The 23,478-nt window shown below is 39.0% G+C and overlaps 1 protein-coding gene across 2 annotated transcripts in view; it reads left to right on the top strand.

Moving 5' to 3' along the window:
- The window catches only part of myom2b (myomesin 2b), a 55,102-nt gene extending 47,209 nt beyond the window's left edge, over positions 1-7,893 (top strand). Inside the window, exons 34-38 of one of the 2 annotated variants that reach the window (XM_030160761.1) lie at positions 2,778-2,800; positions 3,009-3,064; positions 4,266-4,355; positions 6,055-6,180; positions 6,488-7,893. In XM_030160761.1, the coding sequence (XP_030016621.1) occupies positions 2,778-2,800; positions 3,009-3,064; positions 4,266-4,355; positions 6,055-6,180; positions 6,488-6,697 (505 nt within the window). In that variant the 3' untranslated portion in view covers positions 6,698-7,893. The remainder of the gene's footprint in view (positions 1-2,777; positions 2,801-3,008; positions 3,065-4,265; positions 4,356-6,054; positions 6,181-6,487) is intronic. The other variant, XM_030160754.1, reaches the window with a different exon arrangement.
- The last annotated feature ends 15,585 nt before the right edge of the window (positions 7,894-23,478 follow it).

Below are 23,478 nucleotides of genomic sequence, written 5' to 3'. Positions count from 1 at the left end.
TCCCACTGATGTAAATATTAACCCTTTCATGCATAGTGGTCACTACACTGGACAGTTCTTCTCCAGCTGTTCTCCTGTACAGTCTACTCTCGTTACACCGCCAACTTCCGTTCACGGCCAAATTGGCGGTATAGCGAAAATGGCATTACAACGGGTTGCGTCCATAATGTGCATGTCTTTACTGTATGATGTCTATGCTGCCTCCGTTAACCCGTTCTAATTGCGTTTCTAAATAAATCTTGATTCTGTTATGTTGTAAGGGATCATTTAAAGTGGGGAAACATTTTAAGCATTATTATACCGTGTCGGGAAATGACACCCCATCATCTTGAGGCTTTGGCTTAATCCCACGTCCTCTTCCCGACATCCTGACCTACTGAGTGTTCTGCGATAAATGAACAGTGGCCGTTCCGTAGACCTACTCGTAGCTTGTCGCGATCAGCGTCTGGCGCGTTTGTTTCAGTGCATTGTTAAAATTTATGTGTACTCGATGGCAATCATGCTGGCGGTATAACGGTTGGGAAATCAGTGGTATAAGTGTTGTTTGTGCATGGAACTGGGCTGGCGAATGGCGATAGGTGGAAATGGCGGTAGCTAATGGAATAATGCATTGGGGATTTTTGTGCAATGGTTTTGGTCAGCGGTGAGAGAAAATGGCGGTATAACGGCGGGCGGTTTAACGAGAGTAGACTGTATATTCATGGGTTTTTGTTGTTTTAGTTCCATATCAGCCAACACAGTGGACACTTATGCATCATCTCATACACTGACATTCAGACCATTACTGTAACTTTGCTATTCTAGGTAAACCTGATCTGCACTAACATGTTTGAGTGTAAATCAATTGTTATTTGTAAGACAAAAAGTTTGGGTTTTTTTTGCATATTATCTACATGAAGTGAGTAATAACTAGCATTAGAATATGTTAAAATGTGAGAAAACATCAGATTAGCAGCATTAAAATGTTTTTATGTCATTGTTTTTATCACAATTTCTGATATTGGGTTTTAAACACGTTTCTTTACTTCAAAAATTAAATGCATGGACATTTTTGTAACTACATGGAAAAAAAACCTCAATCGGAATTTTTTTTTTTTTCATGCCTATGGAGGAATAAAAACACTCAAGCAAAAAATCTTGACAAAGGTTTTCATAATTCATGCATGAAAGGGTTAAATACCTGTTGATCCATTAATCCTATCAATACATGTAAATAATTGGTGTAAAATGCAGTTTGTCATCTTCTCATAGTCATCAGATATGACCCTTTTGGACGTTCCGTAGTGAACGTGGAAACACCGTCATCTTCTACAACATTGATTCTAGGGATGCTCCGATCTATGTTTTTTCAATTTCGATCCGATCCGATATATTCATTTGGTTATTTCCCGATACTTAAGTAGACTAAATAGCAAAAAATCTAAGTATAAAAAAAAATGCATTACTTTTCAATTAAAGCCATTAATTAATTGAACTAATAATGAGTGCAGTCAGTACAAAAGGCAACAGTACAAGTGGCAACCTCCTTTTATTTACTTAATATTGTGCAATTACAATATTAATAAGTGCAATAACAGTATACCTACATAAATAAAATAATGACCATAGCTGCTTCTTAAAATTATATTAAACACAAAATAAATAAAATACTGTAGGCCTGTTTTAGTGTCTGTTAGGTATTTTCTACTGGGGATCAAATACCTTGGCTCAAGGTATTCTATCAGGCTACGAAAGCCAACATTATCAACAACAGAGAGAGGTTGATCATCCAGTGCAATGAAATTTATCACCTTCTCTGTAATCCTTTGAGCCTTCGGACTGTCTGTCGGAAGTTTTTCACGCCCCTTGAATGAATCGGTTATCCTCTACTGCGCTTGTTGTTGTTGCTGTTTAGCTTGCTCCAGCTCCTCGTGTTCTTTCGCATGGCGTCTTCGTAAATGCTTGGCCAAATTGGTGGTATTAAATGTTGAAGGTTTTAGTCCACCCCTCGGAACATCGGCTTCACATATGTTGCACTTTGCCGTGGCACTTTCTTGCGTCTCAAGTGAAAAGTACTTCCAAATTAAGGACATGCTTTCTTTGTTTTTGCGCGCGGCACATTTACAGCAACTAAGCGGATTTGACTTTCGCCTGTCTCAAAGAAGAAGAAGTCACTTCCGTCTAGTTGCCGCAAATGTGTGGACGCGGCTTCACTACTACTAAGTTATTTTACTATTCTGATACTATTGTATCAGAAGGTAGATCAGCGACGTCATGTCATATTCAGATACTTTCCGATACTTAATTTGATATTGGAGGCCCGATCCCGATACTGTATCAGGATCGGCGCATCTCTAATTGATTCACCTGTAAAACCCATGGAGTTTCACAAATGACAGGATGGAGATGCTTGGTTCATGTTCAGTTGATGATAGAATTGCTGAAAAAGTCAATTTTTCTTCAGTTTTCTCTGTTTTGATCGAATATCCTTTGAATCTACTCTGAGCTTTTATGAACATATACATGATCATTGAATTAAATATAGGAAAATACACTGAAAAAAAACACAAAATTCAGAAGATAATATTACAATAAATGGTGATAAATCACTTAAGGAAAGTTAAATATAGAAAAAATTAATTTGGGAGCAGCCACAAAAGTAATACTGTGTCCCTATGGGTTCATTTCACATTTGTTAGATTCATCACCTACGTGGAATGACTGTGAACTACAGGTTGTATTTGTCATTTAAAATCGTCTGTATTTGCTGTGTGTGAACTGTTTTGTGTATGTTGCAGGGCTGAAGCCTACGCTGAAAAGAGTAAGTGCATCCTCACTTTTCCGTGTCTCATTATTTACTAGAGTTTCTTCTCTGCCACCCCATTAATTTCTGTAAAAGTTATAGCTATCCAGACACTCTCTGGCAAAGCATCAAGCTACTGGTTAAGTTATGCATCCAACAGAAGAACTTCACAAATAAACATAGCAATAAGAAAAATGAACATAACATAAGCAATGGTTTGTTTCAGACCGCGGTAAGGTGGTTGGAGGACTGCCTGATGTGGTCACTATAATGGAGAAGAAGGTAAAGTCCAAGTGTGTGCATGTGTCTGATTTGCCTGTTGGTCCGATCAAGTGAAAGTGAACAGTCAGCATGAAAAAGTACATTTACACACATCATTTATCAAGTGGGCTCATTTTTTTTAAGCTAAAGATCTCAGTTTTATGGAACTGTTATTCTTTTTTCATTCACGTTTATTTCAGACTTGCTACCACAGTTTAACACTTAACAGATGACAACTGGACAGACTGATAAAAATACCACTTGTAGAAAAAACGTTACAACTGATTTTATCACTTGTACTTTTTACACCATAGCCATAGCTCCAATTTGACACTAAAAATTATATCTAAAAATTGTGAGAATGTATTCAATCTGTTGATTATATAGATGATTGTTAATTTTCAAGTAATAGATTTTCATTATTTTGTGAATATTATTAATATTTTTGCGTTTGAACATTTATAAGTTGCTTAAAAGGCCCTGTCCACGTGTTACCAAGTGTTTGAGTGAAAGTTTCAGAAAGTAAGGATCTTTTGATACACAGGCAATTTTCCCGAGTAAAATTTACTTAAATTGAAGAAAATTTTTACTCTACTCAAATAACATTTGGTCCCTCTCTATAACGAATAAAAGTTACTCTTTGGTTAGAGCTCTCCAAACTCAATATAGAGGCACATTTATTCTTTTTGAGAAAAATGCTCAGTAATTTTACCTGTGTACATTTTGGGTGATGCATACAATGGTAAAGAGTCGTCCACGTGTTACTATGGCAGCCTGTTACTATGGCAGCCTGTCCACATGTTACCACATTCTCATGTCAATAAAACAGAGACTTTTCAAAATTTTACTCCAAATATATTTTCAGCATAGTTGGACATAATATCTAAAAGGTTTTGTCCTACTTGATATCAATTTCTGTCGAGAACCGCACGTTTTGAATGTTTGCGGAAAGCTTAAAAAACTGATGTCCGTTTCAAGTCCACGTTACTGAGCAGTAATTTGACATTTTTCACCTAAAAATTTTGTCTCCCCAGATTTTGTTACAGATAATGTTGAAGCGTTTATAAATACCTACTCAAATATGTATAAGACATGCATATAAGTTACTCTGCTTACATGACAGAGACTGTTGAACACCAAATGTGTCCATGTATTACCGCTTGATCAGACCCCTGTGTAAATATGCATACTTGTCTAAGAACCCATTATTGTGTGTCTTCAGACCCTGAGTTTGACATGTACAGTGTGCGGGGACCCCAAGCCTCAGGTTTCATGGTTGAAGAACGGAGCAGAGGTGGAACCTGACGATCAGGTGAACACCACAGGACCAGGCGTTGTGGAATGGAGATCTATCTCAGCCTCATTTCAAATCTGCATAAATAGCAGCTAGAGCTTCAACACTGCACCACGCTGCATCATGTTGTGCACTTCATCAACCCAACCCTCCTTTCTCAAGATTAATTACCTTATTAATGAGACACCCCTGCAACAGTATGCTTCTATTAACTTGTCTGGTAAAACTGAACAGATTTCACCCTCCGTACTGTGTCATATGTGTCCACTGAATTCTGTAACAAGACAGCAGCATCTCAAAGGGTAACAAGTGTCAGTCAAATGTAAAGCATGTCTATAACTACAGTAAGAAAAGTAACACATAAAAATGCATCTAAACCCAACAGAGTAAGAGGAAAGTAGCATAGATTTAGACGAAAATACTGAGCCCATAATAAACAGAGTAAACAGGGTTTACACGTAACCCTTATGGGAATGAGAGCAAAGGGCCTCGACAACAGCAGCAATTACAATTCTTCAGAAGGAATCTGTTGTACACACTTTTAGGTGAGGTCAGTATTCTCAGCACATCCGTGGATCTGTAATCTTTAAAGAAATCTACCGCTGATAACTCATTGACCTACTTGCCAACACGTCTAAATCTACAGCTGTCCCCAGCCAGAGGAGGCTGTTTCAACAGCATCAGCATCCTGTGGCTCCTACCAGCTTTGAAGATTTAGGTTTGAGAAACCCTGGTCCATGAGGAATTCCAGTTGAAGTCTGCCCTCTCCTTTATTCATTCCCTCACCTGCTAATAATCTGTCTAAAACAAGAACTGACGTCCTTGGTGATATTTTTTTCCAAACCTCAGGAGTGTTTCCTCCCCCACCTTGTTACCGCAAAGGCTATTGAAGATATTAACAGAAAAACAAACAAAAATATACAGATCCAGAACATATTGCACTGAATCTCAGAGCAGAAGCAGGGATGACTGAAGAGAAAGTACAGTATATGCATGTGTGCGGGGCTGACTTTGCATGGGTATAACAGCAGTAGCTCATTTGTCAAACCAAAGCAAAAGCAGCAGGGAATGACAAGCCATCATTTGATTTAGTAAAATACAAGTATGGCACAAAACCATTATAATTATTAATTTGAAGAAGTCATCCTGTACTAATATGACATTTTTTCAACCAGTAGAATTTTTAATTTCACAAACTGAAAAGTAAGTGTTTCTCTTAATGGGAATGTAATTGGCCCTGCTATAAGTGGTGCTCAAAAAACGTACCAGTGTATGGACCTTTCAGATGAGTGGGCAGGAACAAGAGGGGAAATTAAAATACTGTATTCTCACTGGCTCCATTTGCACAGAACCAGTCAGAATGAAAGCTTCACATCTTATGTCAGGTGGTTAAAGAAGTAAGAGCACTTCAACTGGGATGGCTTTTTTTAGTTAGAGTTTTATGCCATTATCTTCCTTCCCAATTCCTCCCAAATAATAAATACTATAATGTGACATGATATGATATGATAGAAATCTCCCCTTGTGGTCACTGAGCTTTCCCAGCAGTGTCAGCTTTTGATAAAGGGATGTCAGTCAAACCCATACTGATGCTCTGAGTTAAAGAGAAATCAACTTTTTACATAAAACTTTAAGTGACAGGCGTTTAAAATGTTAAATCATGCTAAACTCCCCGTGCTGCTTCTCTCACTTTTTAACCTTTGATTTCACATTTCAGTACGTGGTCTCCCTGGACCAGGGGAAGTTTGCCAGTCTGACGATCAAAGGTGTTTCCATGGAGGATTCTGGCAGATATACCATGATTGTCCAGAACAAATATGGAGGGGAGTCTGTGGATATAGTGGTGAGTGTCACCGCTGTGTACTGCAAATGACTGGATTTAGTCAGAGCCGTGAAATTTTTCTGACCATCTGTGGCACAAATCTTGTCTTTTCACTGGGGCTTTAGAGTGAGATGTTTTTTGATCACACGTCTATGCAACTCAGACGTGTTTTTTTTTGTTTGTTTTTTTTAAAGCAAAGCTCATATCTGACCTTGTCACTTTTCTTTGACATTTTTCCTGCACTTAAAACTTTTACTGTTAACTGTAACTTATTTGTAATAAAGACACCAGATTGTATTACTGGTTCTTCTGTGTTTTTCATCTCTAGGTCAGTGTTTACCGTCATGGAGAGAAAATTCCTGAGGCAAAACCAACTCTGACCCCTAAAACAATCATCCCTCCCAAACTCCCCATCGAAATCCCTCAGCCTAAGACCCAGTCTGCTCCAAGCCCCGCCCCCGCCGCCGCAAGCCCCACCCCTCCTAAGGCCGCTGCCGGAAGAGGTGTAAAGAGCCCCACCCCTACAAGGAGGAAGTAAAAAGCACCAAGGAAAACCACAGGGAGAATAATTTAGACATATGTATACTTCACATGAGAAGCTTTACAGGTATCCTCTGCCTTGACAAACATTACATCGCTGATTGAAATGGAGTTCATTCAGCTATCCGTTAAATTAAAGGAAACATTTATGAGTAAAATTACAGAAATAAATGTAACAGAAAAGAAAAAAACATTGTATTAGTGTGAGACCATTTTATGGAAAACCTGAAATAAAACTGAAATTAGAATAAAACTGTTGCTGACTGAAGAAGACTGAAATATGACTCTAATTGATACTGCAATATGATCACCATGGAAAAACTTATTAAAAGCACATAAAATATACAACACAGAGGATATTGTTGGTTATCACAATGGTTGTCACTGCTTAGAAGTGCTTTAGCTCTGCAAAGCTTTAGACTCATTGTTTCAAACTTGTTCATCTGCAGAATATCACATCACCAAAGTCTTGTTATTTATGAACAATAAGTTCGATAGGTGCGGAGAACTTGTCTCATCTTCATAGATGCCTACATTTTTGATGGTTTGCAACATATAATTTATGAGAACTTTCTTGATTTCCCCTCACACACCCTCACCGCTACTAGCGCCCTTTGAAGATTGAGCCAAAGTCACGGCTCTGTGGGGAGAGGTGGGCCCACTCTGCCTGTGGGGAGGGCCAGCTGTGCCAGCGATCAGTGGTTTGGCTCTGGCTCACGGTCATGAAACATGTTTTATGTGTTGATATATAAGGATTTCATTTACATGTTTCAGAAAATATCTCATATATTGGTCAATATAGATGCATAAAACAGCCCTGGCTTATTATTGTTATCATAACCAAGTGTTGAAAAACAATGCTCTCACTTAGAACATGTTAACACAGGTACAAAGACAGTCAGTATAAAGTAGGGCTGGGCGATAAAACAACAATGATAATTATCATGATAGATCATGATAGATTTTCATTAAACATTCAATATAGTTCCAGTGTTTATAGTAGCCAATTTGCAACACGCATGTGCATGTTGTAGGCCAGCGGAGGGCAGTAATACACCAGTGTGATGTTTGCTCTGTTTAACCCACAAGAAGAAGGCCAGCGTATTGCATGGTTAGCTGACTTGTTCTACCTCAGATTTGTGAAACTGTCAGGTTTTTGTTTTTTCTGACAATAAAGAATCATTAAAAAAAATATACCATATGGTTTCTTTGACTTTCACTCAGAAATATTAAAATAATGAAAATGTTATCATGATAATTATCAGTGTAAACTGGCTTAAAATGTCTTATCATAGTTTTTTGGGTCATATCGCTCAGCCCTAGTACAAAGCCATCCATACACGGCCCCCTCTTCGACACTGTCAGCAGAAGATTGTAAATATATTACACTGTCCTCCTTAACATTGCTATGATGAGATATTGAACATGCTGAATATCAGCCTGCAGTGAATCACCACTTAGTAAACCAGAGGCATGGAGCAGGACTGTCGCACTAATACTGCTGCCACTAACAACTGTCATAACCAAATTCTGCTTCATATTGACTCTGACTATTAGCACTGAAGTATTTGTGGAAAATCTATATGTATTCTACCTTAGAGCCAAATATCAATTATGTAGCACTTTTCCTGGTCACCAGCAGAAGCAGACGTGGAGCAGGGCAGGTTTAAAGGCTTGTACCCAAGTGCAGGAAGTAGTGATGGCAGAGCTGATGAAAAGATGGCTGATGAGATTTGCGGTTTATTAAAGCAGATGAGGGGAGAGGAGCAGATGGAGAGGAGGGAGGAAGGTAAATTCATTGTTTCTGTGTTTGCTGTTGCTAATAAAAGAAAGAGATTACACTTTGCTGAGCCTGTTTATTCATTCTGTCAGCGAGAAAGAGACTGAGAACAAGAGACGGGTCGGGAGAGAACTGGAGTAATAGAGAGACTGAAGGAGAGAAAGTGAGACTGTGAGGTTGCCATTGTTTTGTGTTACTTTTGCTGATGAGGCGTCATCTCTGGTGGTATGAAAAAAGTCTTGTCATGCTAGTTAACAAGATGAGAATGAGTTGAGTGTCTGAATGAACAGGCAAAGGAAGAAAGAAAAAAAAAAAGTGAGATGGGAGCGGCGGTGCTGTTCTGTTCCGTGAGTTTTTCATTCACTTATGCTGTTGTGGTTGTAGCTTTTGGGCAAGAAACCCAGTCTTATCATGTTGTAAATTGTGCGCATAGGTGTAACAGGAAGAGGGAAACTGACTGAGACAGACGTGTGTGAGATATGAATGTAGATAATTCAGTGTTGCATTGCCACAGAGCACTTCTGAAGTGAGACAGAGAAAGAAAAGGAGAAGGGGGAGGGAGACAGAGATCTGAATCATTTTGATGTTTCGCTGATCATCTGCTGTGAGATCATTTTCCTGACTTTTTAATTAATTTTCACATTTTTAATCAACATAATTACTGAGAATCCAAATGTTACTATGACAACTTTTAATTTCATGAAACTTGGAGACGGACCCTCAAAACTCACAGACGGACGGTGCACTCGAAGACACACAAGCAGATGCATACATACAGTCACACAACCGCATGCACAACACTACACACACACAAACATATACACACATACACACATATAGATGGCTGCTATCTAAATGGAATAGCTAGCCAGCACTGATAGCATGAAATTGTGTTTCCAAATATAACAGCGTGTCATTGGAGTGTGAGAGTGTGTGCGTGTGTGTGTTGAGAAACACTATAGAATATACTTTTTTCCACAGTTGTCCACATGGGGGCACTATGGTAACATGTTCATATACTCACACACTAATACTCACTTTTAGGCACATGCTCACACTTGGACACACACACACATACACAAGGATAGACAGGCCTGTCCTAATTAAAGCTGCGCTGTTCAAACAATGAGATAAACCAGGAGCAGAGACATTTTGTGGGTGTGCACTGACACACAGTCACACTTTAAAATACTGCTATTATTCACACATACTGTATACATGAGCACACATTTATGCACACACACACACACTCTATAAATTGCCATTTGCATTATGCTGGAAATACTGATAATTACTCTGATGATAATATTGATTACTGCTGATTTTTGCCTGAAATAGTGATGAGGAGAGAAGGATAGGAGGAAAAAAAAACACAAGAGGCATCTAATTTTACATGTTTGTCAGACAGTTTAAGCAAAGACAGTCATTACTTTAGAGAAAAAAGCTGTAGAAAAAAGAGGGATTGCATTATTACAGAGCAATAGAGAAATATAGTAAAAAAAAAAAAAAAAAGAGCTGGGAGGGAATGAAAGAAAAGAAAAGGTGTGAGACACAAGTTGGAAAAGGAAAACAGGAGATGCAAGAGGAAACAAAGAGATTCAGGGGGAGAGTAAGGAAGGTTGATTAAAACTGGGGACTTTAAAATTGGAAGTGATTTTGAAAAGATGTTGCATCAGATACACACTGTAAGACTTTCACCTCGTTTTCTGGCTTTTGGCTCATAAAAATCCTCTACACAATCAGACCAGAGCAGAGTGTCTTACACTTGACTCTAAGTGGAAAAAAAACCTCATCCTTGATTCCTCAACCATGTCAGCACCTCCAATCCCTCAGGTTCTCACACATCAATCAAAATATATCTGCAAATGCTGAGACATAAATACAAAATGTGATACAATCAAGAAGGCTGGAATGTGTTTGCTTATTGATCAAACTGGTAAAGGCAGAATCTGTAAACCCTTCACACCTCCTGATCATCATAGCTGACCATCTGCCCTGTCCAACCCGTGGGTAGATTTTCCTTCACTTTGATAGCATGTCTAAAAATCTAGTAATCCTATCCTCTACTGTGCCCCAAGTCAGACTATTGCAGCATTTTCTGTGCAAAAAAAAAAAAAAAAAGATTCCAAATAACCAAAGAATATGTCCTCCTTTGTTGAAAATATTTCAAAGGTTGTTTGAGCATCTGACATATTACAAAGCAGAGTTCAGTGTTGTTTGTATGACCACTGGCCACTGTGGTCACACCCCAGATCATCACACTCAGGTGTATAAATAAATGACAAGTCAGAGTAAGGCTGGTCTGGTGACACTGCTATAGAAGGACAACATCCTTATTTTTGGGCGGATATGGTGGAATAAAAAAAACTTAAGGATTTAAACACAGGAAATTAGTATATTTGTCTCTTTCAACCTGAAATAAATATATTGGTATGCTATTGTAAACATGGTATTCTTATTTGAACTCTAATTATAACCTTTTCCTAATCCTAACCAAAGCTTAACTGTGATATTGTTATACCTTAAATGCAACAGGTATTTTGTTTATTTTAACTAGTGCTGTCAAATGATTAAAATTTTTAATCAGATTAATCACAGGGTTGCTGTGGATTAATTTCGATTAATCACGATTAAATGTCATTCATTTTTAATCTATATTAATTACATTCCATTTTGCATGAGCAAACTACGGAAGAGGATTAGAGGGAAAAAAAGGTCCAATATGTAGAGCAGGGGTCACCAACACGGTGCCTGCGGGCACCAGGTCGCCCGCAGGGACCACGCGAGTCGCCCGCAGGCCTGCTCTAAAAATAGAACTCGTTCAGGGTTCTCCAACACGTTGCTTGCGATCTACCGGCGGCTCTCCAAGGGTCACTAATATAAGAACACAAAGTTGATTCGTCATTTGGTAGAACAGGTCTAAATTTCCACCCAATCAAAATTACAAGTGTCTCCCTCCCGAGATGAAATGGTCAACTAGCTGTCAATCAAACTTTAGCGCTGGTTTGCTGCCTGTCATTGGAGAGGGGTGGAGCACAGGATGAGCCAGATGCCGGGCAGGTAGTGGGTTTAGCCCCGCAACGATGTCGGCTGAATATAGTCAGGGAATTATTTTCACCAACAATGAGACACGGACTTCTGTTTGACAAATGTGAAAAACAAGAGAGTGTGTGTGTGTGATCTGTGGCACGTTCTGAAAGTCAGTAAAAGTGCAACGTGGAGCGGAATTTCACCAAAGTTCACAGCAACTTTTCTGGAGATTCTCCGGTGGGAATCAGCCTCCGTGAAGAGAAGGTAAAAGAGCTGAAAACTAAAGTCCAAAAAAACCAGTCCATGTTCACTAAACTGACCAAGACCAGCGCTTCAACAGAGGCATCATTAAAGTGGTTCACATCCTGGACCAGCGCAAACATATGTACACTATCTGCGCATGCGCTCAGACAACTGGAGTTGGACCTGAACAGGTGCCTCTGCGTTTTACTCCGGTGTGATGACTCTGTAGAAGTGATGGGGATGGTGGATTTATGTGCACAAAGTTCTGGTTTTAATTAATATGTTTTGACAGCATATGTGAATTTAGAAAAGGTCAAATCCTTCAGAAAAACAGCAGCACATCCGGGTGAAGTTTTATTGTGTGAGTGACAACATTCCTTTTCACAATTTCGAAGTATTAAAAATGCACATACAGGTGTGTATTATTTGTTTTTAATAATTCTATAAAAATAGGCAGGATTATTTCATTTCATGATTTTTGACATAGTATTAAAATATTTAGGAATACAACATGCAAATGCTTGTATTTGTTTTTTTTTTCTACTTTTGATTTTCTTAAAGTAAAATAATGGTTTCATATTAACACTTTTTAAGTATTGCAAATGTTAAAACAAAGATATATAAATAAATAAAATAAATAAAGAACACAATGTTACAAACATATTATACAAAACATGCGTATGTACGAAAATTAGCTATGTAAATAAATGTTGCTAAATTAGAGTACCCTCCAGCAACTTCATTAGGTAAAAGTAGCTCACAGAAGAGAAAAGGTTGGTGACCCCTGATGTAGAGTCAGAATTCTGACTTTTTTCTCAGAATTTCTGACTTTAATCTCAGAATTTCTGACTTTTTTGTCAGAATTCTGACTTTTTTTTCTCAGAATAATAATAATAAAAAAAATATACTGGACCTTTTTTTTTCCAGTGGCCTTAATCCTCTTCCGTAGCTAACAGACTCAAGAAAGAAGGGAACATATTTATGCATTTAATGTGTTTGTCGTAAGATGGGCAGTGCCTTAGCTGAAGTGCTAGCAGAATCCCCAACTAACATATGCTTCACGTTAATGTGGTATTTTAAGTTGGAAGTGCTTCGGTGAAAAGAAAACTCCCTCCTGCAGAGTGTACATAATACTTTATGTCATTCAACTGTTCCATCTTGAGTTTTTTTGTCCTCATATTTCCATCCAGAAGGCCAACGTGCTGTTTAGCGTCTTCTATCTTTATGGGTTGCCGGATCAACTGCACATTTACGCACATGCAACTGTAACTCTGCGTTGCCAGAGACGTTCAGAGTAATCATGATGATGAATTAATCCACATTAACGTGTTAATTTTGACAGCCCTAGTTTTAACGTTATGTGTGTTATATAGGTGCATTTGCTACTACCTGTAACTACTAGTTTGTGCAATTATCCTGAAGTCTGTGGAGGTGCTACTTCATCATCCCACAGAAGCATTAGACCAGGAAAAATGTAAGCACTCATACACTGCCTGGCCAAAAAAAGTCACCACCAAGATTTAACTGAGGAAATATTTAAGATCCTTCCATTGGATAATTACTGCAGTGATTAATGTGTTTTAGCTGCGACAAGTTGTTTAACCCTAACAGATTTGGTGAGTAGTTTTTCATTCCTAAAACCACCATCAGTTTGATAGAGAGTATAAAAATTGGACTGTGGAGTAACAGGAAAAGGTTATGTGGTCTGATGAGTCCAGACTGACCCTGTTCCAGAGTAATGGTGCATCAGGGTGAGAAGAGAGGCGGATGACGTGATTACCCATCATGCCTAGTGGCTACAGTACAAGCCTTTGGGGGTAGTGTTACAATCTGGGGTTGATTTAGTCGATCAGGTCTGGGTTCAGTAACGTTATGTGTCCAAAATAATGATGTCAGCTAGTTTTTTCATCAGTAGAGTTTAAGTTCACTAATAGCACAGACACATTCTATGACAAAAATGGCAGGATTCAGCAGATGCATTTGTGACCGAGTGGTTCAGGGAGAATGACACATGCATTGACCACCACAGAGTCCAGACCTGAACAAAGGCTATAATAGTTACGGATTTTTCATTGTAGTTTAGTTTTATTTAGTTTTGACTTTTTTTCTTCTATTTCAGTTAGTTTCAATTTGTTTTTAGAGCATGTTTGTAAGTTTTTATTAGTTTTCTTTTTTTTTTTTTTTTTTTTTTTTTAATGCTTAGTTTTTTCATCTTACTCGTCGTCATATTCAAATAAATCCTATACTGAACTCTGCTGTTTTGTCCCAACTTTAGTCTCCATGTTGCCAGGTAGAGTAGGGACGACTCTAAACAACAAGTGACGAGAAGTGACGGACCATGAAGTGTCGTATGGTGCCACCAGCTAAAATTGCTTGAGCAAAATAAATCGATTTAATATCAATCCGACAAAGACAAAAACGAAGGGAATTTTATCCATAACTTTTATCCATTTTAGGTAGTTTTGTAAGCACACAATACAGTTTCAGTTACTTATTGTTTTTTCAATTCTAGTTATCGTTAGTTTTCATTAACAATAATAACCTTGACCTGAACCCCATTAAGAATCTTTGGGATGTGCTGGAGAAGACCTTTAAACAGTGGTCCAACACTCCATCATTAATACAAGATAGTGGCCAAAAACGTATTTAACTCTGGATGGAAATAAATGTGATATTTACTGTGATATTGCACTGCATGCCATAGTAAGTACATCATATTATCAAAGCAAAGGACAGTGCGGCAAAATATGAAGTTCTGTCCTTTTATATGAGTCAACAGTAATCAACCTTTTCTGTCATTTAGTAATATTATCTGTTGTGATCACACTATAGTCCGAGAGAAAACCAGGACACAAAAGCAGTGCACATCCAGGCTTTGTTTGGAGACATGTAGACGTATTTGTAGAGATATTGGAGTGGTTTCCTATTACATATTCAACACACGTTCTGTAAACATAAAGCCCCTTTTGCATCGAATGGAAAATGTGTAACTCTATCAACTCACAGCGATATTCCTCACAGTATATTTCCAGTGACAGTAAGTGATATTTTGCAGGGAAACATATCGCTTCCTCTACAGGGAAGTCAGGTACTTCAGCTCCACAGCAGTGACTCAGTGTCTGATGAGTGGAGGCTTCAGCAGGGTGGATGCTTCACAACATGGGGACTTAAACCCTGAATCTCTGGTCCAAGGACAGCCTGCCTATTTGCCATTCCACTATCTGTCCACTCTGCTAGGACACTAGTGGGACCTTACATGCATTAAATCCAGAGGCATTGTTTGTGTCAGCACCACACAATAAATCATCTGGACTGAAGAGAACCACAAGGATCTGCTTTACTCTCAGTAGAACCATTTTGGAGGGGGGTTGGGGTGGGGGGGCAACACTAATATACATTTAGTTTCAATACCAGCTCAGATTTTTTGACATATTGCGGTACATTAGAGTGAAATTATTCAATATTATTTCCCAGTTCTTTGCATTATTCCACACTCAGAACAGATTTACAGCATAAGAATATGTACATTCACCACAACTTCAAACTGTCCATTAACATACGTAACATATAAATGTGTAAAACCCTTTCATACATGCATTAACAGTGATAACATACACTTCCTTACTGTTAGAAAATTCTAAAGTAACATGTGATTTTATTCATCTCTTAGTTCTGAGGTCAGGTTGCAGTCATGGTTTACTGCTGTCTGAACACTTTGCCTTGTCCTCTGTCCTTCGTCTGCAGACAAGATGTCTACAGCCAAGGTTCATGGACATATTTGGACTAAACTGTCTGATTATGTCTCCTTTAGGAATGGATATAAATGCATCAGTTGCAATGTTGGATGATCCTTAGGACAATATAACTTTGTATAATGGTTAGGGCTGGGCAAGTTAACGCATTATTACCGCGTTAACGCATTCATTAAATAACGCCGACATTTTTTTTTTTATCTCCCGTTAATGCTGTTCTGCCTTTCAAGCAAGTCTTAGCTCATTTATACATACGGACTCTTATTTTGAAGCTCATGCTTTTATTTTGGCGCTCCACACGCCGGTGCCGGTGTAGCTGAGAGGAGAAAACTGGCGAATTTTTCGAGTAATGCTGAATCAAACTCTGTGTAACTCCTGCAGAAGCAACACCTGTATGTATCAATCATTCTGTTGTTTGCTAAATAATTTCACATGCAAACGTGCCGTTAGAAACATGTTTATGACGTTATTTTGGATGTGTTTATTACAATGTGTTATTAACATGTTTAAGCTAATTCGTTTATGCTAGCAGTCGCAGATGGGTTGCTAATTTTTTATGCAGGCTCATGCTAAGTTTATGTAAATTCATTGGTTGTGTTTAGGTATAATATGCCAGCCTTTGAACGAACCTTTACTTATTTACGATGTGATTAGCTCGATGCTCACTTGAATGGGAAAATCCATAGACACGCTAACGATTAGCATTTACAGCTTAATTTAAGATTTACGTCTTTTTTATCCAGCAACAAAGGTTCACATCAGATATATTTGATACTATTCATTCTCACAGCATCTGAACATAAAATACTCACAGACAAACGTTTTTGGGGCCATACAAACAGAGTGAAAGAAACGTGTCTTCTTGTGTCCGAACTGACTACAGTAACACCAAAAGGATAAAACATACGTTAGTGACACTTATTCTGACCACTAGAGGGCCCCCTTTGCTTGCTTTGAACAACTGAACATCACATATTATTGGGCTTATTAGTATTAGTACTTACAGGGGTTGGACAAAATAATGGAAACACCTTCACCTCAAGATGATAATGCCCCAATCCATACAGCTAGAATTGTTAAAGAATGGCATGAGGAACATTCTAATGAAGTTGAGCATCTCGTATGGCCGGCACAGTCCCCAGACCTCAACATTATTGAGCATTTATGGTCAGTTTTAGAGATTCAAGTAAGACGTCGATTTCCACCGCCATCGTCTCTAAAAGAGTTGGAGGGTATTCTAACTGAAGAATGGCTTAAAATTCCTTTGGAAACAATTCACAAGTTGTATGAATCAATACCTCGGAGAATTGAGGCTGTAATTGCCGCAAAAGGCGGACCTACACCATATTAAATTATATTTTGTTGATTTTTTTAAGGTGTTTCCATTATTTTGTCCAACCCCTGTATTAGTGGGCTTAAGACTCCTGTCAATCACTCACAAGCGGATATAAAGTGGTGGGGAAAAGTACCGGTGTTTTACATGGACATTTTCATTTTAAATGTCTTCAGATGGTGGGGTTGAGAAGGACAAAGTTGTTTGAAAGCGCTGCAATGTGGAATTATTTTTTTATCACCAGAGTACTTCAAGTCTGAAATAACACTGAAAGGAAATACGCACTGTTGATGCTGGCAACCCCCCCACCCCCCACCCCAATATAACTATGCGATTAATCGTGATTAATCGCATAGTTATATTGGGGGTAGTTATACTGCGATTAATCGTGATTAATTGCAATTAAAAAATTTAATCGCTGCCCAGCACTAATAATGGTGAGTGCATTTGTTAAGTAGATCCTTCAATATCCGGTGTGTTATATTCCATTCTCACGAGCTTATTCCTATAAATATTCCCTGCATAATACATTCACAGTTTTCAGTGTTTTTCTACCGTTGCTCACAGAAAAATTCCCTGTTACTTAGGTAGGCACTCAATAATGCCAAGGGTTTTCGGGCATAAATGAAACTATTGTGCTGTTTTTCTGTCTAAGATTGTCTTGATTGTTGATTTTTGTATTGTTATTTATGTTTTACATGTTCACACATATGTTAAACTTCACTGCATGTTCAAAATAAATCACTAAAATGAAATCAAATCAAATATTCAATAATACAATGTATCTGAGCAATTCTATTAGCATCACAAAACTAACAAAGATCAATTTCCAGCACGCAAACCTCTCACGCATATTTATTTCTCTCTTGGTCCTTAAAATGTTCTGTCATGCTCTCAAAACTTCTACTTTGGTAGAAGTTTTGAGATTGCTCATATTTATGAATGCACCTCAATTGCTGTCTGAGCCCATGTGACCTGCACTGAATGAAAATAGAGTAGAGCCGGCGCAGGAAAAAAAAAAAAAGAAGAAAAAAGGTCAATTATGCAGAATGTGTTTTTAAAATTGTTTGAGTTCTGTGTGAGTGGGAGACAATGAGAGTGATGTGTGATTTTAATGTTAGCTGCTGATTCCTGAAAAGATGATTTAAAAAAAAAAGACTGAAGCCTCTCATCTGACTGCACACTTCTCTTACCCCCACAGCTGAAATTTTTTTTTGACAAAAATGAACTCTATACTCTTCATAGTCTGCCCACCTCTCTGCCTCTATCTCCCTCTAACTGCTATCTCTTTACTCTCCATTCATTTCTACCTCCCTTTCTTCCTCTATTTCTTCTCTCCTCCCTCACTCTTTTTCTCTCCCTCTCCAATCACTGTGAAATTGCAAGGCGGCTGGTTGGGGACTTTTCTGACAGGGAAATTTGGCTGCGATCGGAATCACTCGCAAGCATTCCTGCATTCCTTTCCCAATTTAAATGATTTTGCAGCTTCACAGGCACACCCACCCAGACAGCCAGACATACTCACTTTGACACTTTGCAAGTCTTCTGCCCTCTCTTTTTTGCACACACAAAGCCTTTCATTTGTCACACACAGACAAACATATACATACTAAACATAATCCACACCTTAAAGGGGTGTTACTGATGTGGAGCCAACAAGGAGAAGAAGACCACGCAGACTTTTATCGGCTGGGAAAAAAAAAAAATGGTGCAGCTGGATGAGGGGGTTGGAAAAGGATGGCAGACAGATGGAGTGACAGGGAATGTATATCATTAAAATATCAATAGATTGTCAATCCTGGTTTATACTTATGTTGCAGATCATACAGTTTATGTACAGATTTGCAATATTGTTCCTCATTTTTTTCCCCAAACCACATGCAGATGAATTCTGTGCTCCTTGGAAATAGCACAGTCCCTGATGTGTGTCAGCATGTCGAAGTCACACAGACAAAGGAAGCTGTCAAGTCTGTTGGCAATTTTCATTTTCTCTTGATGTGTGGGGGCCAGCTGTCTTACTGAGATTATTATGTGAAGACAGCGTAGCAGGTTTGCCTCACCTGTCTTTGCCATGCATCAGATGTTCTTCTTGACTTTCTGCGTTGAACTGCTGCGGCACAGCGAACAGGTGCCTGCACCTCCTCGGGCTAAGGGGCAGATTCAGAGGAAGAAGCTACATCGTAATCAGCCACTTCAAATTCAACTTCTCACCCTGTCTCACCAGCCATCAGCAAGCAGCACTGCCAGAACTCACAAGCATTGATTCATTCCTTGATTTTTATGAAATGTTATCATTCAGACTCTCAAATTATTTCTGCAGCCTCGTATCAGGCGGTTGCAATCTTTTCTTTGCTTCTGCAATCAGCGAAAAAAAGAAAAACATTAACACTGTCATTGCTTCTCACCTCTAAAACATTCAGACTAACTACCTACTCATTAATTTACCAAGTATAGTCTAGATTAAGTCCCAGAGAAATTAACTTTCAACACTCAGTACTGCTCGGTAAAATCCTCCAACCCTGTGGTTCTAGTGCAAGAACCTCCACATATCAGAGGTCCCACAGAGAAATAAATTTAACCAACACATAACACTATGAAAATACTGACAAATGAAAATGCCTCAGCCATAAGATCCTTGAAAGGTAATTTAACTCATAAAGACCCAAACATCCACCATCGGCCAAAAGCATCTGATCTAAACTGTTGATCCATTAATCTTATAATTCCATGTAAATAATTGGTATAAAATGCAGTTTGTTATCTTTTCATGGTCATCAAGGCAAGGCAAGGCAGATTTATTTGTACAGCACAATTCATACACAAGGCAATTCACAGTGCTTTACAAAAATGGAACAGAGACAGGTTAAAAACAAACAATTACAATTAAAACAAAATCAATAAAACATAAATAATAACCAATTAAAACAAAGTAAAAGAGAAGAGTGCAGATAAAACCCTTTCAGTTGTTCTGTGCACAGTTGAACAGAAGACTTAAACATTGTCACAGTAGAGGCCTGTCTCACGTCATCAGGAAGACTATTCCAGAGTTTAGCTGCATAGAACTGAAATGCAGCTTCACCCTGTTTAGTCCTGACTCTGGGCACCAGCAGAAGAACAGTCCCTGAGGTTCTCAGGGTCCGAGATGGTTCATATGGGACCAACATGTCACAGATGTGCTTTGGTGCTAGACCATGGAGAGACTTATAAATGAGCAGAGCTGTTTTAAAGTCTGTTCTCTGAGCCACAGGAAGCCAGTGCAGAGATCTGAGCACAGGACTAATATGGTCGTACTTTCTGGTTCTAGTCAGGACTCAAGCAGCAGCGTTCTGGATGTACTGCAGCTGTTTTACAGATCGTTTAGGGAGTCCAGGAAGAAGGCCGTTACAGTAGTCTAACCTGCTAGAGATAAATGCATGGATAAGTCTCTCTAAGTCTGGTTTAGACAGTAAACCTTTGATTCTGGCAATGTTTTTGAGATGGTAAAAGGCTGATTATATAATTGATTTAATGTGGCTGTTAAAGTTTAGGTCGGAGTCCATTATTACCCCTAGATATCTAACCTGGTTTTTAGCTTTTAGAGTAACAGTTTCCAGATGACTGATGACACTTTCTCTGGGTTTTTGTGGGCCAAAGACAATGACTTCAGTCTTGTCTGAATTTAGCTGGAGAAAGTTGTTTTGCATCCACACAGTGATCTGTCGGAGGCAGTCACAAAGTGAGTCCACAGGCCTAAGTTCACCTGCTGTCAGCGAGATGTAAATCTGAGTGTCGTCTGCATAGTTATGGTAGGACATGTTACTACTGCGTATTAACTGGCCCAGGGGCAACATGTAAAGATCAGATATGACCCATTTGGACATTCAGAGGCTCCGTAGTGAACGTGGAAACACCGTCATCTTCTATAACATTGATTCACCAGTAAAACCCATGGAGTTGGATAAATGACAGTAGATGGACACACTTGGTTTGTGTCCAGTCAGTGCTATATTTAACTGAAAAAGACATCTTTTCTTCAGTTTTTTTTTCTGTTTTGATACAATAACCTTTGACTTGCAAAATTCAGAAGATACTATAATAAATGTTGATAAGTCACTTAGGAAAGAGAAAAAATAATATGGGAACTGCCACAAAAGTCACGCTTAGTCCTTATGGGTTAAAGAAAGTTTTCTGTAGAAGCTATCTGTTCAATATCTTATTTATGAGATACGCAACAAGCTGATCAACTGTTATAAGTGAAAACGTGATGGCAATACAAGTGGAGGTGGGTAAAATGATGAATAGATCAAAACCACTCCAATCACTGTTACAAATGGAAGCTATTAGTAAGAAAATCAGGAGCATCATATTTTGAGCAACTCTGTGCAACCTGCAAGTGGAAGACTGAAGTGTATTGAGCACATGGCAGTAACTACTTCAGCAGTGAAGTCTACACAGCACTTTGAGAACAGCATATGTACTCTAATATATACTCTTATGATGTGGACTGAGAGGAAAAAGCAGCAGAAGGATGGTGATTTCAGTTTTTATTTTAATTTTTTTCTCCTGATTTTGGATGTTGCAGATTTAAGTATTGTATCAGTGTTCAAATGAGGTTGAATCAAAGTTTGGGTTTTTTTGAGATATAAAACCTAAAAAAAAAATAAATAAAAAAAAATCAAAAAAAAAAAATCTAAGGGCTGCACAGAAAGTGAATTAATGAACAACATTAGCAAAAAAAATGTCAACATTTGAGATAACATTACAAACCAAATATTCAAGATATCTAGACGTACTGTATTTATGAGTATGTACTTAAATACAACAAAAATAATGTATACATAACCTACTAGGCAAAGACTAAACATTAATTGGTTGAATAAGATTTTTACCAGTCTTATTTGTTGTTCCTTCACGGTTCATTTCTATGATAACTGACTAATCAAACCAAAAGGATAAAACAATATAACTGATACTGAACATTCAATGTTCCAACATTACTTCATAACAATTCATGTGATCAAATGCTCATCAATTATGAAAATTACACACAAGCAATAATTAACAAAATGTTAAAAGGCATGTGTATTACTGCTTTTAGTGGGTTGTATAAACATCCAGTGTGGTAAATGAACTACATGATAGTTTCAAAGTCAGCCTTTGGTAATGTGAAATGAGCCATTTAAGTCCAGCAGAGAGATATTAGAAAGTGTATCTTAAAATGTGTGTGTGCATAGACATGAGAGAACAGTGGTTGTGGTTGTGACCGTACAATTAGAGGTGTGGACTCCTGACCACAGGGTCCTGAGGAGGACATTGCCCAGTGGCGGTCTAATAAGAATGACTCAATTCTGTGACGTACCTGTTATTACTGCACACATTTTGTCTGTCTGAGTGTTTCTGTTCCCGCCTCATGTGTGTTGTGTTTTATGTACGAGAAGCACGCTGGCACGTACACCAGCAGATTGTTTTCGACTCGCCTCATGGCCAGTGTCAGGCCATCTCTTTCTTCCTTCATCTCTTTAATCTACAACCTCTTTGAATCAATTCAGTAAAAACAAGAAGTGACTTGAAAGTTACAACATCCAAGATAAAAGCGTTGTCTCTCTGATCCACTTTAATCCACAACTAAATGAAACAAAATTATTTACTTTGAAACCCATAACCTGTTGTGCAAAGATTTTTAAAACTTGTTTATAATAAAACTTCAGCTTTATTTAGTTCACTAACCAGGTCACAGGCCCACAGGGTGATGAGCCCATGTCTCCGGTTCAGGCTGGGCCCGACCAGACCCCATGGGCAAAGGCCTGGCCACCACGCACTCGCCCACAGACCCCAACCCCTCTCACCTTCTGAACTGTGAGTAAGGTAACCCTCTGGCCCAGGTACATGATCTCTTGGTATTTACTGGCATCAGGGTCTTCTGAACCGTTCTTCGCCTGACCCTTCACCTAGGACCAATCTGCCATGGGAGACTCTACCAGGGGCAAAATGCCCCCAACAACATAGCTCCTAGGGTCATCAGGGCTCTCAAACTCCTCCACCACGGTAAGGTGAATGTTCAAGGAGGAGTTTAACTATCTCAGGATCTTGTTTGCGAGTAAGGGTAGGATGACAGGGAGATCAACGGGCCAATTGGGGCGGTGTCTGCAGTGATGCGGATGCTAAACCGATCCATTGTGATGAAGAAGGTGCTAAGCCTCACCTATGGTCATGAGCTCTGGGTAAGGACTGAAAGAATGAGGTTGTGAGTACAAGCGGCCAAAATGAGTTTCCTCCCCAGGGTGTCTGGGCTCAGCCTTAGAGATAGGGAGAGGAGCTTGGACATCCGGGAGCTGCTGCTCCTCTATGTCGAGAGGAGCCAGTTGAGGTTGTTCGGGCATCTAGTGAGGATGCCTCCCGGACGCCTTCCTAGGAAGGTGTTTCAGGCATGTCCATCTGGGAGGAGACCTCGGGGCTGACCCAGGACATGCTGGAGGGATTATGTCTTTCAGCTGGCCTGTGGGAACGCCTTGGTATTCCCCCAAAGGAGCTGGTGGAAGTGGCTGGGGAGGGAGCTGTCAGGGCTCCTCTGCTGAGGCTGCTGCCCCGCAACCTGGACCTGGATAAGCAGAAGAAGACGGTACTGTACTGTACAGTATGGCACGGACGGTACAGTATGGTAT

The sequence above is a fragment of the Sphaeramia orbicularis genome, chromosome 3, assembly GCF_902148855.1.
Source record: "Sphaeramia orbicularis chromosome 3, fSphaOr1.1, whole genome shotgun sequence".
Taxonomy (NCBI): Eukaryota; Metazoa; Chordata; class Actinopteri; order Kurtiformes; family Apogonidae; genus Sphaeramia; species Sphaeramia orbicularis.
Note: the sequence above shows the minus strand (reverse complement) of the source record. Positions and strands in the feature narration are given on the sequence as shown.